General features: G+C 44.1%; 1 protein-coding gene across 3 annotated transcripts; it reads right to left on the minus strand.

Moving 5' to 3' along the window:
* Positions 1 to 865: 865 nt before the first annotated feature.
* TMEM114 (transmembrane protein 114) lies at positions 866 to 15,184 on the minus strand. 3 transcript variants are annotated; one of them, XM_081887478.1, is made up of 5 exons: positions 15,022 to 15,184; positions 12,103 to 12,440; positions 10,970 to 11,050; positions 3,976 to 4,113; positions 866 to 2,884 (listed from the first exon to the last, which is right to left on the minus strand). In XM_081887478.1, exons 2-5 carry the CDS (start codon positions 12,284 to 12,286, stop codon positions 2,652 to 2,654), a joined length of 636 nt encoding a protein of 211 aa, XP_081743604.1. In that variant the 5' UTR covers positions 12,287 to 12,440; positions 15,022 to 15,184; the 3' UTR covers positions 866 to 2,651. The 3 variants fall into 3 exon arrangements, with proteins under 3 accessions (XP_081743604.1, XP_081743605.1, XP_081743603.1); XM_081887479.1 differs by lacking the exon at positions 15,022 to 15,184 and adding an exon at positions 12,688 to 12,781; XM_081887477.1 differs by lacking the exon at positions 15,022 to 15,184 and having other exon boundaries at positions 12,103 to 12,780.
* Between the last annotated feature and the right edge of the window lie 974 nt (positions 15,185 to 16,158).

A 16,158-nucleotide genomic window follows, 5' to 3' on the forward strand; every position in this document is an offset into this window, starting at 1 on the left:
GAGTCTTAAGGCCTAAGAACTTAAGAAGAACCTGGTTAATGGCCCATCTAGTCCAGAATCATGTTCTCACAGTGGCCAGCCACATACCCAATCTAGTCTGGAGTCTGCTACTTGTGACAGACTTTGATTTACAGTAGGAGCTGTTTGACAGTAGAACAGGCTACATTGGAAGGTGATGTCCTCTCCATTGGAGGTTTTTAAACAGAGGCTGTTGACTATCTATCAAGGATAATTTTGCTGTGGTTCCTGCATTGCAGAGGGTTGCACTAGATGAGGCTTGGGGATCCCTCCAACTCTACAATTCTGTGATTCAACAAAGATGAACACACACATGCATCAAAACAAAGAGACATTCGCAGACCGGTGATATTCCAGGCCTAATTGAATAGAGAGTTGGCCCAACATACTTTGGAGAATCTAGCCAGATTTCTTACATCATATTTTATTTATTTGCTGATTTAGAAACCACTTCACAAGCCAAAAGCCACCAAAGTGGGGTAGTACAAGATAAAACACAAAAGACTGCAGACTCGTTGAACTAAAAGAAATTAAGCCCATTGCTATAGTTGTACATGTAATTTTCCGTAAAATGACTGGGTCACATTACGGCAAAGCTTTCTTAAACAAAGAAACAAAAGTCTTCCGTAACTGCCTAAATATCAAGATAATTGATTCCAGAGGGCTAATGCAGCAGCACTAAAAGCCTGCTCCTTTGTGCATACTAAACAGACCTCTGGGACAATGTCCTTTCTGAAGAATGCAGTTGCTGAGCAGGGATATATGGGGTAAGGCAGGCCTCTAGATGACTGGGTCCCAAGCTGTTTTAAATGCAAAAAAAACCCTTGAATTACGCCCAGTAGCAGGCAGTGTGCAACAAACTCAGCAGAGGTGTTACATAGCGTCAATGGGATGTCCTAGGCAACTACCTAGCTGCTATATTCTGCAGCTAAGCCCAAGGGAAGTCTCACATTACTGCATTGCAGTAATCTAGTCTTGAGGTTGTGGGTGCCAGGACCACAGTGACTAAGCTACCTCGGTCCAGGAATGGCCTTAGCTGTCTTGCCAACTGAAGCTGATAAATATGTCACCCTCTCTTTTTCCTTCTCAGCTATTCAGTTTCTCACTCCTGCCACGAGATGTCAGCAAAGACCACAGTTCTTCTTTCAGAGCTATTTCTGGTGTGGAAACCAACTTGAAAGCATGTCGCCACCCCTTCTCTATAGTATTGGCAGGTGTCCTGTGTGCAGCAGGATTTCTTTGTAGGATACACCAGAGCTGGCACAGGCAGCTACACACAAACTCACACATACACCTCTCTTTGAAGAGAAGCAGCAAGCACCTCTGCCAAAGCAGATGTCTTGCACGCAGCAGTATTTCTTTGTAGGATATAACCAGTGCTCACTTCATCAAGATTATACAGACCTTTGCCCTTTGAAGGTAGAATGTTTGTGAGCATTCTTTGATGTCACAAGGACTTGGGAGGCACCTGCAGATGTTGGGCAGTACAGATGTACAAAGAGGAGGGCTTGCAAGTAAATGTTGCAGTACATGTCCTTTCACAAAGGAGTGCTCACTTTCAGTGTTCCAATAAACTAAGCATCCCACCTCGGCCTCCCATTCTATTTTCTTCTTTTCTTTTCAAACTGTCACTCTAAATTCTGTGGTCATTCAACATGTTCTACTCTCACTGCATTGTTGTTGTTTTCCAGTGGGTTTCCCCCAAAAGCTTTGGTGGCTTAAAAAAAATATTTTTGTTTGTATTTCTGCAACTCTCCAAGTTCCATCCAACATGTGGGTCGTTTCTGCTTGTTCCCTTGTGGTCCCATTTTTGCTATGCTCCTGCCAGTGCTCACCACCTGACTTTGCTGTCAGAAGCAATTTTCTATAACTGTATTTATATCTACATCTGATCTATTCGTGGAAACCATTCTGCCCGCAGGAATTGCTTCTGCTTGCGGAATTTAGAGACATTTAATACACAGATATATAACCTAGTGGTGGGTAGGCACCTGTTCTGCAGGACTACAGATTTCTGATCATCTCACACCCAAACTGGGTTATTCCCCCTCACCTTGGGAGGAAGGTGATCAAGGCCTTTGTTCATCTTCAGTCTACCAGAGAAGCTCAGCATGTGAAGATGTCTGAGCTGGTTGATCCAAGCTCAGACCGCATGGCTCTTACAAGCCTTTTTGTGCTGGGGGAAGAGGGGACTATTTTGGAACTTAAAAGGGCATGTTTTAAAGGTCTAACAACCTATATTTCCACACTTCATTTTGCTGCATGTTTTGTGGTTTTAAATCTCTGCAGGGATTCTCTCCCCAAAGACTACTTGCCCCAAACTTGGATCTTGACATCCAGGAATTTTCCTTTTCATACATCATATTTTATTTCCTCGCCACTGACAGAAGGAGCCTACATAGATCTGCACAAGACCCTCTTTCCAGAAGGCTACTCATCTGCTAACCAAAATTATAAGCACATGGAAGAAAAAAGGCCCAGGGGAGAGCAAGACAAGTCATCCTTTGACTTAAAAGTCGCTCCCTTTTAAGTGCCAGCAGGTGGCTCAAAATAAGAAAGAGAAAGCAGGGGGAGATGGAAACCTGGTGGTGTCAAAACCCACTGACCCAGATGGGCTGTGGTGTTTGATAACCTCATATGGTGCAATCCTGCCTTTGCTTCATATCCACCATCCGGGCCATCAGAAGGAAAGCTAGCCCAGTGAGTATCTCAGTAGCCAGGGAAAGCCAGGCAAAGGCCAGAGACCAGCCAAACCGGATGTTGATAATGTCCAGAAGGTTCTTCCTTCCCAAGAGGAGAATGGCTTCCCTGAAGCCTGCGGCAAAGTAGGTGATGTAGATGCTGAGCCCGGCCAGTGTGATGAGAGCTGAAAGAGAGACAAGCTGTGAAGGAGTCTGAAGAGGGGAACCTTTTCCTGTCTGGGGACCACATTCCATTCAGGGCAACTTTCTAGGGGTGGGTGGAGCTAGAGGCAAGAGTGGGCGGAGCAATGAAAGCGGCTTTTACCTTTATAAAGTAAATAACAACAACAACAACAACAACAACAACAACAACAACAACAATAATAATTTATTTATACCCCATTCATCTGGCTGGGCAACTCCCAACAGAATTTTAAAAACACAATAAAACATCAAATATTAAAAGCTTTCCTGAATAGGGTTGCCTTCAGATGTCTTCTAAAAGTCAGATAGTTGTTTATTTCCTTCACATCTGATGGGAGGGTGTTCTGTGGGCAGGCGCCACTACCGAGAAGGCCCTCTGCCTGGTTCCCTGCAACCTCACTTCTCGCAGGGAGGGAACCGCCAGAAGGCCCTCAGCACTGGGCTCAGTGTCTGGGCTGAACAATGGGGATGGAGACGCTCCTTCTGGTATACTGAGCCGAGGCCGTTTAGGGCTTTAAAGGTCAGCAACACTTTGAATTGTGCTCAGAAACGTACTGGGAGCCAATGTAGGCCTTTCAGGACTGGTGTTATATGGTGTCTGCCTGCTATTTAAGAGTAAAGGGCAGTACTAAAGTGAGGGTGGACACTACCTTTTACTCATAAAGAGCAAGAAGAGGGCTTATCTCTGAACTCAGTGCTGCCATGCTTGGTCCTGAGATTGGAGATAAAAGATCCATCCAACTGTCCTTCAGCAATTCTATCTAGAGAGCAGCCAGAGGGATATTTTATCTGCCAATCAGGGAGATAAATCATTCTGCCTGCTCTTTAGATATTGCCCTCTAAAGAGCAGATCGAGAGCTTTATCTCCTGATCAGATCCAGAGATAAAATTTGGAGGCTGGCACGTCTGTGACCTGTCAGGCCATATTCAGCGTGTAGGCCATGGGCTAGTCAACCATGGTGCATGGGGAAGGTTACCTTGCCTTCAGCTTCTGTGGAATTAAGCATAGTCTAAAAGTGCAAGGAATTGTTTCCCGCCCCGCCCCCAAATCCATAGCAGCTCCATGGCATACCTCCAATGAGAAAGAGGAGTCCAGTGAACATAAGAAGGAAGTAAGCCTGTGCAAGGATACTGATGAAGCCCGTCATTGCTCCAAAGATCAACAAGATGAGGCTAAGAGGTAGCAGGATCACAACTGCCCCATGCATATCTGGAGGGAAACAAAATCCATCAATCACACTTGCCAAGTACTGTCCTTACACATATGGCTATTGCCACTTTTTGCAAGGATCTCAAAGGACCTAATTTAACAGCGTGGTATGAAAGTTTTTGTCACGTAGCCCTTGAAGAGAAACTTACATGTAAACTAAGAATAGCTAGAGGAAATAGTTGCAGAGACACATTTGTTGGAGACAGTAATCCTGACTGCTTATACAAATGTTTCAAACAACAAAATGAAAGTCCCTTTGGTATACTCCAACATAAGGATTTCTTAATTGTTTCCTCTTTTTCTTACTTTAAATACTGTATCTCTGCATTTATTTATTTTTTAAATCTGAGGGATCTGCACTTAGAAGCTTCTTGGCATTTTCTTTTCTGACTTTGTTCACTTGGTTACAGTCTAGATTTTGTAATGCCCTTTTCTCCATTGTTCTCATTTCAACGAGAAACCACCTAATTTGCAGTTTGAGAGCCTATATGTGAACCAAAGGGCAGCTCTCCTTCCAAATTCATGCTTCTCCAATTTTGCAATACAAAAAAAAATGTATTAGTTGGTCCAAACACCAAACACCACATTTATTAGGAGATATTTGAAGTGAAATGATAAAGAATTTTCATGAATTTTCCCCCTTAGCAAGTTCCCGTGGAAATATGGAGAAATGAATTTAAGATGGGGGGAAATGAGAAACTGACATATTTGTCAATCCCTGGTGTAAGAGAACAATTTGTAAAGAAAAGACAAAATCCATCAGGGCTGGAGCTCCCCTATCCACACAGACGCCAGGCCACAATCCATCTGTCATAAGATGCCTGGTTTTCATAAATATCATGGTGGCTGCAATCTGAAGTCCCACTGAGCTGCGCCTCCTTCTGAATAAACATGTTTTGGATGAGAGAATGGGTACCTTGTCTCCCAGCTGTGCTTGTTTGTGATTTGTTCTTTGCTGTAAGTGACCCTTCCTGCTCTTGCCTGTTTTCTCTTTTCCTGTCTTTTTTGTCTTTTTCATGTGCAATGGGCTAATGGATAACTGGAAATTCCTCAAAGCCCTCTGGTGCCTCCTAGGAGCTACTGCTCGGTTGTTTGCTTTCTTCCTGTGCAATCAGCTTTCTGTGCTTCTCCGATGACCTTTCCTGCCAGCTATCTTGCCACCAGCTGAATAAATAGAGAGGTGTAGAGTACTTTCCTGGGCCTTTCTAATTCCCTCTTTTGTCTTCTGCCCTGGGTGGCCTGAGCCTGGGCCTCAAGTAAGCAGGGGAGAGACAATCATTTTTTTTTTTAATATAATTTTTATTGAATTTTCAAATTTTAATACAGAGCAAAAAGGGAAAAAGGAAGAAAGGAAAAAGAAAAAAAAAGAGAAGAGAAAGAGAAGAGAAATAAACACAAATAGATTCTTTCGTAGCCCTCTTTCATTGACTTCCCCCCACCCCCACCCATGCATCCCAATTTTCAAACTTAATTCAGCAAGTTCTTGTTTCATTCCTTAAACCTCTTCTTATTATATTTAAACTTAATTCCCTTTATTAGGCCCAACTTATTTATCCCATTTTCTTATATACCTTAAATTCTTTTTCTAAGATCGATCGAAGTTCTTATACCATAAATTTCCCCATTTTCATGTTAAAATATAAGTCAAAATTATAAAACCCAAAAGTCATAAAATAGTTTTAAAACTTTCTATTTTTCCCCCTCCCTCCTTGTCCGGATATCTGTCCCTTCCTAGATATCTGCCCTCTTATAAAACTCCTAGCCCGGATTCCTCACATCTGAGGCCTCTAACACCATTTGAGTCTCTCTCTGCCTGTTTTGTTGATAGTCCTTCTTATTAATCTTCAAGTCTCGAGGGATGTCTAATGCAGTCTCTTCACCTTCTCTCCAATCAATCCTAGTTGAAAAGACTTGCTGCAGGGGTTCTACCAGATGTTCCCTTAAATCACGTTCACCAATGCCAGAAAAGAGGAGGAAGTCCCAGTTATATTTCTTCATTATTTCAGCTTCCCATCTATAGTGTCCGAAAACTTCCTCCTTTACTTTTCTCTTTTCAAAGTCCATAATCCAAAAAGCTTCTCTGTCCCCTTGCTGCATGAAGTCCTGTTCCTGTACTTTTTGCCCTCCAGACTCCTTGTCCTCCAACTTCAAAGAAACTTTTTCCAGTTCAGCTGCAGAATCTTTCAAGGTCAAATCCTCAGTTCCATCAGTAGAGTTGCTTGTTTTTGAAATCAAAGCCGTGAGCTGTTTGTCCATAGCTATCTCTTGCTCTTGTAGAATTCCCACGAGAAAAAGGGCTCTCTCTATTTCTGCTTGTAATTTTCCTTCTGCAGCCATTGTAATGTCTCTGGTTTCCCCTAGGGGGATTACCATTTTTTCCCTTTACCAACAGTCTATTACTTGTTATTACTTGATGTTACTTAATTTCCAACCACTTCTGGTCAAATGTGACACCTTTAGATCAGAGAGATATAAAGATACAGTTCTTGTCTTGTTTCTGCTGTTTGACAGCTCAGATGACAGCTGTCAAACTCCCTTTCTTTCAGGCTAGGCTAATGCGGAACACTCCCGGATCCCGAGTGGGGGTTCCCAACAATTTTTCCAAATACAGCTCTTCCTCCAGCACAACTTTAAAAAGACAGAAAAAAGCTTGTTTTCACAAATCGATGGAATCTTTTATCAGTCCCAAAAGACAAAAAGAAGATCTTTTTAATCCGATCTTAGGCTTTCGCTCCTTGCTTCAGATCGTGCATGCAGGGGGGGGGTGCGGACTTCCTTTTGACACAGCCCCCCCCCCGTTCGCCAAATTAAAGGAGTTAACTTCTTTTAAAATCCAAATTTCGTTTTACTCACGAGGGTATTTGTTTCAGTCCAAATGTCAGGAAGAAAGTTGACGCTCTCCGGCAATGGCTTGCAGCTCCGCTCCACCGAGGTAGCGGTCTACTCTCAGCACCACGCCGCTCCTCAGACCTTCTCCGCAGCCTTTAAAAAGGCTCTTCGACTGTCAAGGAGGGCGCTTAAGGTGCCCACCGAGTCACCAGGTCCACAGGTATCAGCACCTGTGGTTTGTAAGGGTCCCCGCGTCGCCGGCGCGGCAAGACCCGTCCTCGATGGAGCCGATTCCCTCCGGAGCTCGGAGGGAATCCGCCATTAAACCGATCGCGTCAACCCGGAAGTGGCTTCTCAGGAGAGAGACAATCAAATCAGTTTGTGTTTAAAGGTGAGTCTACGTTGGGTTGTAGCCAACTCAGACCCCACCTGCAGCAGTACATCTAAAGCTTCTCCCTTTCTCTGGCCAGGAGATGGAAGGAGCAATGAATGAAAAGGTGGAGAAAGATTTGAGGTATTTTGAAGAGAGGGAGTGGAAAGGCTTGCAGCTGGGAATTCAGGACTCTGCCTGGTAAAGTGAGAAGCTGTGGGGCTTAAGGGTTTTTGTGAAGGTCCCAGGCATTTTCGTCACAACTGGAGACTATGGTTATCACCCTAAAATGTTGGCAATGAACATGCTGGGTTTCAGTTAAGAAGACTAGAGTCTGCCTTGCTTTTTGAAAAAAAAAAAAGAAGAGTAGAAGAGTAGATTTTCATCCTTGTAAGTGAGTGGCTGGATTCTGAGTTCCACTTTGTTTCTCTTCAGTACCAATTGCCCATGCACTGAAAACCTGGCTTCCCTCTTAGTCTTTTAAAGCTACTATAGAAACCAATAAAGAATAGAAACTCGAGAGTTGGTAATGAATGCTATTATACTAATTATACTAACTGTTAGAGGTGCTTGCCTTAGTACATTGGTGCAACTGGCCAAAACAAGAGGTTCTGCTGTGATTTCCTCCCACCTATCGCTGCGTCCAGCTCTTCTACAGGGGATGATGAAAACTGTGGCTTCCCATAACAATGGATAAATGATGCAAGAAAGAGAGACTACAGTGGGAAGCTTACTCATGAACACGTTTCATCTTCTTGCAACAGGCCCAGCTTAGGCATGAGGAGATTTTTGACTAGCATATTAGAACTGTGAACCTGGAGAACACAGCTGACTTCCAAACCTCATTTCCACATCATTATAGGAAGAGCTTGCAGCAATTGCCATAAGCTGCAACTTAGTTCTTATATAGTTAAATTACGGAATTCGCTCCCGCAAAAGGTCAAGGTGGCCACCAACTTGGACAGCTTTTGAAAAGGGTTAGATGAATTTGGCAACTAGGCTTTAAGGATATGTTCTATCTATCTCCTCTGTCAGAGGCAGCAGGCCTCTCAATGCCAGTTTCTGGGGAGTGCAAGTAGGGAGAGCGCTGTTGTACTCAAATTCCGCTTGGGGGATTTATCTAGTGTGTTGCGTTTGGTGGGCCCTTGACGTGATCCAACAGGGGTCCTCTTAGGTTATTGTTCTCCACTAGCAGATAGGTTGACCCACTCCAAGGCATCTTGCTTGCTAGCAAAATGACCATATAGATATATAGCCGGAATGATTGACTACAGCTAAATGGGTATGTGAGCTCACAGTTGCTTGCCTTTGCATTTTCACATTTATTCTTGATTCTGGTAAGCATGTTAGTTATAGTCTTTTATATACAAATCTTTTATGCTCTTCCCCGTCTGTTTAATGCTCCTAACCCTTCTTTTAGTTGTTTTTTTTTAGTTTCTTTTAGATTCTTATAGTCCTTTAGCTATATCTTTTGTTTTAATACTTTTTAGCTTTCCAAAACGTTTTACAGATTCTAAATGATTGTACCCCCACCTTACTTGTGCTGGTCTATGACCATAATAAAGATTTGATTGATTGATTGATTGATTGATTGATTGACTGGTAAGCATGCTGACTTTTGCTCCTTGGTTCTAGAGATAGGCCTGAGTCCAAACAGACCATGAATGTTGTGGCCCCATTCCTGGATGGTAAAATTAGGTGGAATATTTTGCTCATAAGAGCATAGGGAAAGCTCTGCAGCTAGGTTAGGCCAAAGGCTCTTGTAGTCCAACATCGTGTTTTCACAATGGCAAACAGATGTCCATGGGAAGCAGGATCTCAGTGCAACAACATCACTCTCTCCACTTGTGATTCCCAGAAACTGGAATTTAGGTGCACAATGTCTCTGGCAGTGAAGGTAGAACACAGCCATCATGACTAGCAGCCACGGATAGCCATTTCCTGCATAACATTGTCTAATCTCTGGTAAAAGCCTCACTGCCTCATCTTGTAGGAGAAAATCACATAGGACATACACTATGTGAAGAAGTGTTTTCTTTTGTTTGTCTTGAATCTTAATTTTGGGGTGGGAGGGAATGGGTACCATTTTTTCTCTCTCCAAATGCCCCAGAGAGAACACCATTCTGGGACATTACAAGTAAGGAGGGGATGGCAGCCCCCATAACTGGAAAGGGGTGGGTCCAGTCTGTCAATATTGCATGTGTACATTTGTAAGTGGGTGTATGGGGTGTTAGGGAAAAGGTAGTACCTCTGGTGGGGAACACGTCATGCTCCTTCTGGGGTAGTTTGTCCACCTTTGGTCCCCACCTTGCTCTCAGTCTTCACCTGTGGCTCCTAGAAGCTGTCAGCATGCAACAGCAGTAACACCACATGAAATGCCTTCGACTGGCCAGCTAAACCAGGTGAGGGTAGCCAATGGGTCTCAAACCCTGGGTAAACTAGAGTCTTTCCTTGCATGCAAAGACAGGCTCTGGTAGATTGAGTGGACACGACCGATTGTGGATCCAACAGTCAATAAGGTGTTTTCTGCACATGCTGTAGACTAGAGGGAAGTGAGGGGCAGATGGGGCTCATCAACCTGGGAAGGTCTGGGAAGGTGGCCCATCTAGGAGAAGAAAAACTCTGATCCTAAACCTCTGCTGCCTTGTGGGATATCTTTGGGAGAAGAAAGGGCTAAGGAATAAACCCTACACAAATCCGGAGTGGAGTCCCTAAGGCAGTTGGGATAGCGCCATGTACAACTCCTTCCAGCAACTCCTTCAGCCAAGCTGGTACCACACATATTGCTCTGCTTTCCTTTCCACCACATCAATGAGGCCAAGAGAGGGGGGTCTTGTCATCTAGTGTCAGGGACTGGGCAGAAGAGGAATGGTGGAGACCACCTCCCCATGCTGACCCCTCCAGAGAGGAGGAAGAGGAAGACAGTATATATTGACAACAGGGGTTTGAGAGAGGTCACAGTTCAGAGGCAGATGAGGAGAAAAGCTGGGAAATCATGGAAGAGCCAGAACAACACCCAGCTGACTCGTCATTAGAAAGCATTCTAGGCCCTCCATCTCCCAAAACCTTGTGAGCCTTAAAAGTAGGAGAAAGAACTCAAAGACATAGGTACATAGCAGCACTCGTAGAGGAGATGATGAGAATGACAAATGAGGAAGTGGAAGAGATGAGGAGGTGGAGATTCACTTGGGACAACGCCATTATCCAAGAGACTAGGTTCTCTAGCCTCTTTCTGTGAAGATTGAAATAAAAAAGGTCTGTAAGATACTTTTCCTTGTCTTTATACTTTCCTAGGCAACCAGCCAGGAGCTGCTGACAGCATCCCAACATCTGGGCAGCCCAGGACCTCCATACACCTGTCCAGGCTTGAGCCCACAGAGGTCAATTTGGTGCTGCTAACACAGCAGTTTGACTTCACCCCAGAGGCGCACTCCATTGTCTCTTGAGACAGATGGATGCCGACAACAACAAAAACATTTGTATGTCCATTTCATCCTATTTTCACATTAAACTGGGATTTTTTTAGGTACTATTTTTTATTTAAAGACATACTCAGATATCGCACGTATATAAATACTTGTTTTATATCAACATATGCCTTTCTGAACACATTTTATCCTAAAATATGAATTTTGGTACATTTTTTAAGCCACTTACTTAAGAGTTGCTTGTGTGATGTGGTGATATTTGATATGTCAGGGTTAAAGGGGTTTACCAAATTGAAACAGGTCCTATTAACTGGAAGAGAAAGAAAAGAAAGGGAAAGACCATGAAACATTTATTCATAATTCAATAGATCATTTCTTACTACAAATTTTCCATTTCACCACCGTTGATTAATCAACCTGAAGGATCAAGTTGATTAATCTGGTTGCTAAACCAAGTAGAACATGCAGCTCCACTTCTTCTTGACGCAACCTCCCAGCACAGGACAGTTCTATGAGACTGGTCTTTAACAATTGCTTGACTGCAGCAGTCAAATCCATGGATTTCAACATGGATAGCATTTATGCCTTTCAGAACTCCACCCTGGAGGCTTAGCCCCTTAATCCTAACCATCACTAACTAATTTGCCAGCACTCATCCTTTATTTACCAATGTAGTGATCTGCAACCAGCAGGTTTAGAATAAGGACTCCTTCTGGGAATGTCCTGTTTCTCCAATGCTTGTTTCCTTTCCTTTCACCTATAAAGAGTGTCAAGGTAGGGAAGTGGTTTGAGTTCTGGTCTAGGACCTGGGAGGCCAGGATTCAAATATCTACCCAACCATGCAGCTCACTGGGTGATCTTGGGCCAGTCACTATCACTTAGCCTAATCTACTTCACAGGGGTGTTGTGATGGTGAAACAGAGTGGGGAGATCTATACACCACCTTGAGCTCCTTGAAGGAAAGGTAGGATGTGACTAAAGCATGGTTGGAAAATAAAATAAGCCCATCTACCAGCCATGTGGTGGGATACCTTGCGAGACAGTTGGTGGGATGGATTCTGCCCAGCCAGCCAATTAAAGGAGGTGAGTATTTCCCTTTAGGAAGAGACTTTTCCCAAAGAGCTCAACTTATGTCAGTGGGCCATGGCTCAGAGGTAGATCACCTGCTTTGCAGAACATCCCATGCTCAATCCCTGGCATTTCCAGGTAGACTCCCTGTCTGAAACCCTGGAGAGCCACTGCCAGTCAGTGTAAACCGTACTGAGCTCTAGGTGGACCAATGGTCTGACTCAGTCTAAGGCACTTTTCTGTGCGCCTAACCATTTCCCACCAAAGCTCAAGAGGAAACCAGGGGTTACTTACCTTGGCACGTCCTCCAGAGCCCTGAATGGGAGCTCAGACTGTCTGTGCGGTTGAGGAGCTTCTGCAGCTTAGAAGCATCAATAAGGTACCAAAAGTCAGTGCTGATAGCCACCAGCAGGAAGCTGAAACTGACCACGCCAGCCAAGGCTGCCAAGAGGGAGACGGCGTTCAGTGTGACTTTCATGGCAATTTTCTTCAGGCTGCCACCTGCTGCCTTGGTCCTAAGACTGAAAGCACTGAACCACTGTTTTCATCCCTTGATCACAAGCTGGTCCTCCGGATATGATTCCCAGGGTGCCCAACAGATGAATTGCAGTCCAAACGGGGGTAATAACAGCCTGGTGGTCAGGAAAATCCACACATAATTAATTAAACCCTGCCTCCAATCTGTCCCTCTCTCCCTTTATTTACTCTGTCTTTTCCTCCCAGCATGGAAAGTCATAGCCAGTTGGTTCCCGCTTTTGAATAAGAGGTACTTATGACAGTCGTTGGCCCCCCTTCTTTGCACTTCACCCAGTCACCCTCCAAATGAGTAAACATGCACAGCGCATGGTTGAAGAAGCCCACTCTAGCCCATCAAAGTACCAAACGGCTTCTTGTTCAGGCAATAATTATCCAACAGCTTTTTTCTCCTGAATACAAGAAAGGAGGAGGAGGAGAAGGAGGACGTCAGAGATCAGCACCACAGACAGTGCCCAGGGAGCAATGAGTAAATCCAGCTCTTTTAAGCTGCAGGGAGGTTGCAAGAAGGAATTTACAACAAGGGAATAGGGTGACCTGCAAAGAGTTGGTCAGGGCATATCCACACATGATCTCCAAAGGACTCTCCTTTGTATTTCTTAGGTGTATAATTAGATGTTAGAGCCTGGAAAGATCAATCTGTACTTTTCATTGAAAAAAAGCCTCTCTCTGATGCTTCCCATCCCATCTTAATGGCTTCCAAAATGTGCACATTATTATATTATGTCAGAAACTTAAAGGCATCTTCAGTGCCATGTGTGAAAAGTCATTCTGTACTTTGCTATTCTTCAGGTCTACAGCTTAGATATTATTGCTTGTACCCCCTAATAATGTATGGGTTGTCCGTGGTAGTGCACAGATTGTTTCAGTGCAGGAGATTACATGCCAACTTGCACCTCCACTGAGAAGTGCCTTCCATGGCCACTGTGTGAGAGCCTGCAGAGGCATGACCCGCTCAACCAGAATAAACTGGTCAGGAGACTGAGGTAGATTTATTAATGTGATTATTCAATATGAGGAAGTTGTATAAATTCACTTGATGGGAGCAACACACATGAAACCATACAGGTGTCATAATAAGGGAGTCACAGTTTTGTTTAAAGTCTGAAACAACTTAGCCTCAGACAGACTAGAGCAGGCTGTTACAAAGCAGCTCTGAACCATCCTGGCTGCTGTTTTGAATCCGAGGTTCAGGGCAATCCTGGCTGCCTGTTTGGATAGGTTGCTGCTGCATTTATGGCATAAGTTGCTGTGAATGCTGTACACCCCTCCATCCTACACTCATATGTGTGTGAATAAAACCGTACGTCATAAAGACACTATAGCTTCTGTTGTGCCTCATTCCAAAAGCAACACAAACCCTGGTTAAGTGCAAAGACCATGGGATCTCACACCACTCAGAGATTAGGGCAGCCTGTAACAATAGGTTACCACCCTTTTTCTCAAAAGAACTCAAAGCATTATTGTTGTTGTCTTCAATCACTTGCTTATTCAAAAAACTGAAGCACTTGTCGTGAGAGAAGATGGCACCAAATAGCTAATTTCAATTTCTGTGCCATCACTGGCACTCAGAACCAGCCCTATCATTGGGCAAAGTGAGGCAACTGCCTCAGGCTGTGGATGCTGGGAGGCAGCAGTGGCTGGATCCTTTTCTTGTAGGCAGTGGTTGCCGGTGCCCACTGGGACACGAAGGGTAGAAGGCAGGGAGCTCAAGAGTAGGATTAGCAGCTGGGATTACTGCCTCTGACAGTGGAGGTAAGACATAGGGTTTACAGCCATGAGCTGGCCGAGGCTTGACCATTGTGTGGTTCAACAAAAGCAGACCACAATGGCTGCTACTGAGATCAATTACCATCCAAGTTCTCTGACTCAGCTGAGTGGTGAGTCAGGTGCTTGATGGCACTTCTAATCAGCTTCTAAGACATTCAGGATGTCTTCAGCAGGGACTGTTTCAACCGGTGCTTGTGAAACAGAAGTCAGAGCAAGACCTGAAGTCAGAACAGGATTTGCTGCACATATGTCTTCTCTGATAACCAGAGGCACCTACAAATCCCTCAAGGCCAGAGAGTTAAGGGCAGTGATCAGAGCTTCAGGATGAAACCACATCTTACATTATGCTTCTTAACATGGGATATCACATCTGATTCTGCCTAAAGATGTGAGGGCAGCAACAAAAGCATCTGAGGTGCTATATTTATTCATATGGGACTGTAGCTCAGTGGTAGAGCATCTGCTTTGCATACAGAAAGTCCCAAGTTCAATCCCTGGCATCCCCAGGTACAGCTGGGAGAGACTTCCTGACTGAAACCCTGGAGAGCTGCTGCCAGTCATTGTGGACAATACTGAGCAAGATAAGCCGATGGTCTGCCTCAGTAGAAGGCAGCTTCCTATGTTCCTGTAATTACATTTCTGCCTTTTTTCCAATGAGCTCAAGGTGGCAAAAAATATTGAAAGGACCAGTGAAAATAGTTAAGAAGAAAAATATATAAAAACAGGTGCTGAAAAGGGTACGGTGAAGCTACCTGCCTGATGTAAATAGGTGGGGAGTTCCAAAGAGCAGATACTGCCACACTAAAACAGTTTTCATAACGAAGATTGATTTCTCATGAGCTCAGACTAACAAAAGATTTTAAAATATTACTCACCACAAGCCTACCAACAGAAAACAGAGCACTGTACCTGAGAGAGGAGAGATAGAAAGTCTTGGAAAACATACTACAGGTTGTCATATCCTCCAACTTTCATATCTGAGTGGAGTTTTTATTCTGTGGTACTACTCTGTTGCTGGGGAATCCCTTCATTGACAAGTTCCTGAATGTCAGGTGTTTGCCTCACTGGTTAAATCTATACTTAGTGGGAGAAAACAAGTGTTCTGTGATATGCTGTCAACAAAACGAGCCTTCTCAGCCTGTATAATGTTGGTGGGGCCAACATTATATGCAGAATGTTAATTCTATGCAGAATGTGGCAGCTGCCTCAGGCAGCAGAAAATAGGGGGTGATAGGGGCAGCTCCCCAGCTCTTCCACCTGAGACACCTTCCGCTGGAAGGCAAAGATATGCATGCCATGCAGTCTGTCCTGCCACCCTCTGCATCCCATGATTAGCCACCTGCCCTCAGGTGAAGTGGAGGACATGATCCCATTTGGCATGTGATGAGAACATAAGAAGAGCCCTACTGGATCAGGCCAATGGCCCATCAATTCCAGCATCCTGTTCTCACAATGACCAGCCAGAAGCCCCAAAGCGAAACCTGTAAGCTGAACCTGAACACAAGAACAACTCTTTCTTCCTGCAGATTCCAGCAAGTTGTATTCAGAAGTATGACTGCCATTATTGGTCTTCTCCTCTTCCATGAATCTGTCCAATCCTCTTTTAAAGCCATCCAAGTTGGTGGCCATCACTGCCTCCTGCAGAAGCAAGTTCCATAGTTTAACTATATGCTGTGTGAATAAGAACTTTCTTTTATTTGTCCTGATTTCTCCAGCAGCAAAATGTCTTGGGCTGGCTCTGCCATTTAGTGCACACCATGCACATAAAATATATGAGGGGGAGCAAGCTTGAGCCATATTGCATTTGCCCATGACATATCCGTCAATGTTTCACCAATGAGCACAGGAATGTAGAAAGCGGCCATATCAGTCTATGGGGTCAGCTGCAATGGGCAGGAAGGTTTTGGACAGGAATCTTTATTTTCATCTTAGAATAAAAGTGATGGCTGAAAGATGCTGTTCCTGGCAATCTTGACATTATTAGCTGTTAGATTATGTGATTGTTTTCCATGCTTTTAACTGTTTTAAAGTTTATTTTTAATTGTA

This window comes from Podarcis melisellensis (assembly GCF_964234715.1).
Source record: "Podarcis melisellensis genome assembly, chromosome: 14".
Taxonomy (NCBI): Eukaryota; Metazoa; Chordata; class Lepidosauria; order Squamata; family Lacertidae; genus Podarcis; species Podarcis melisellensis.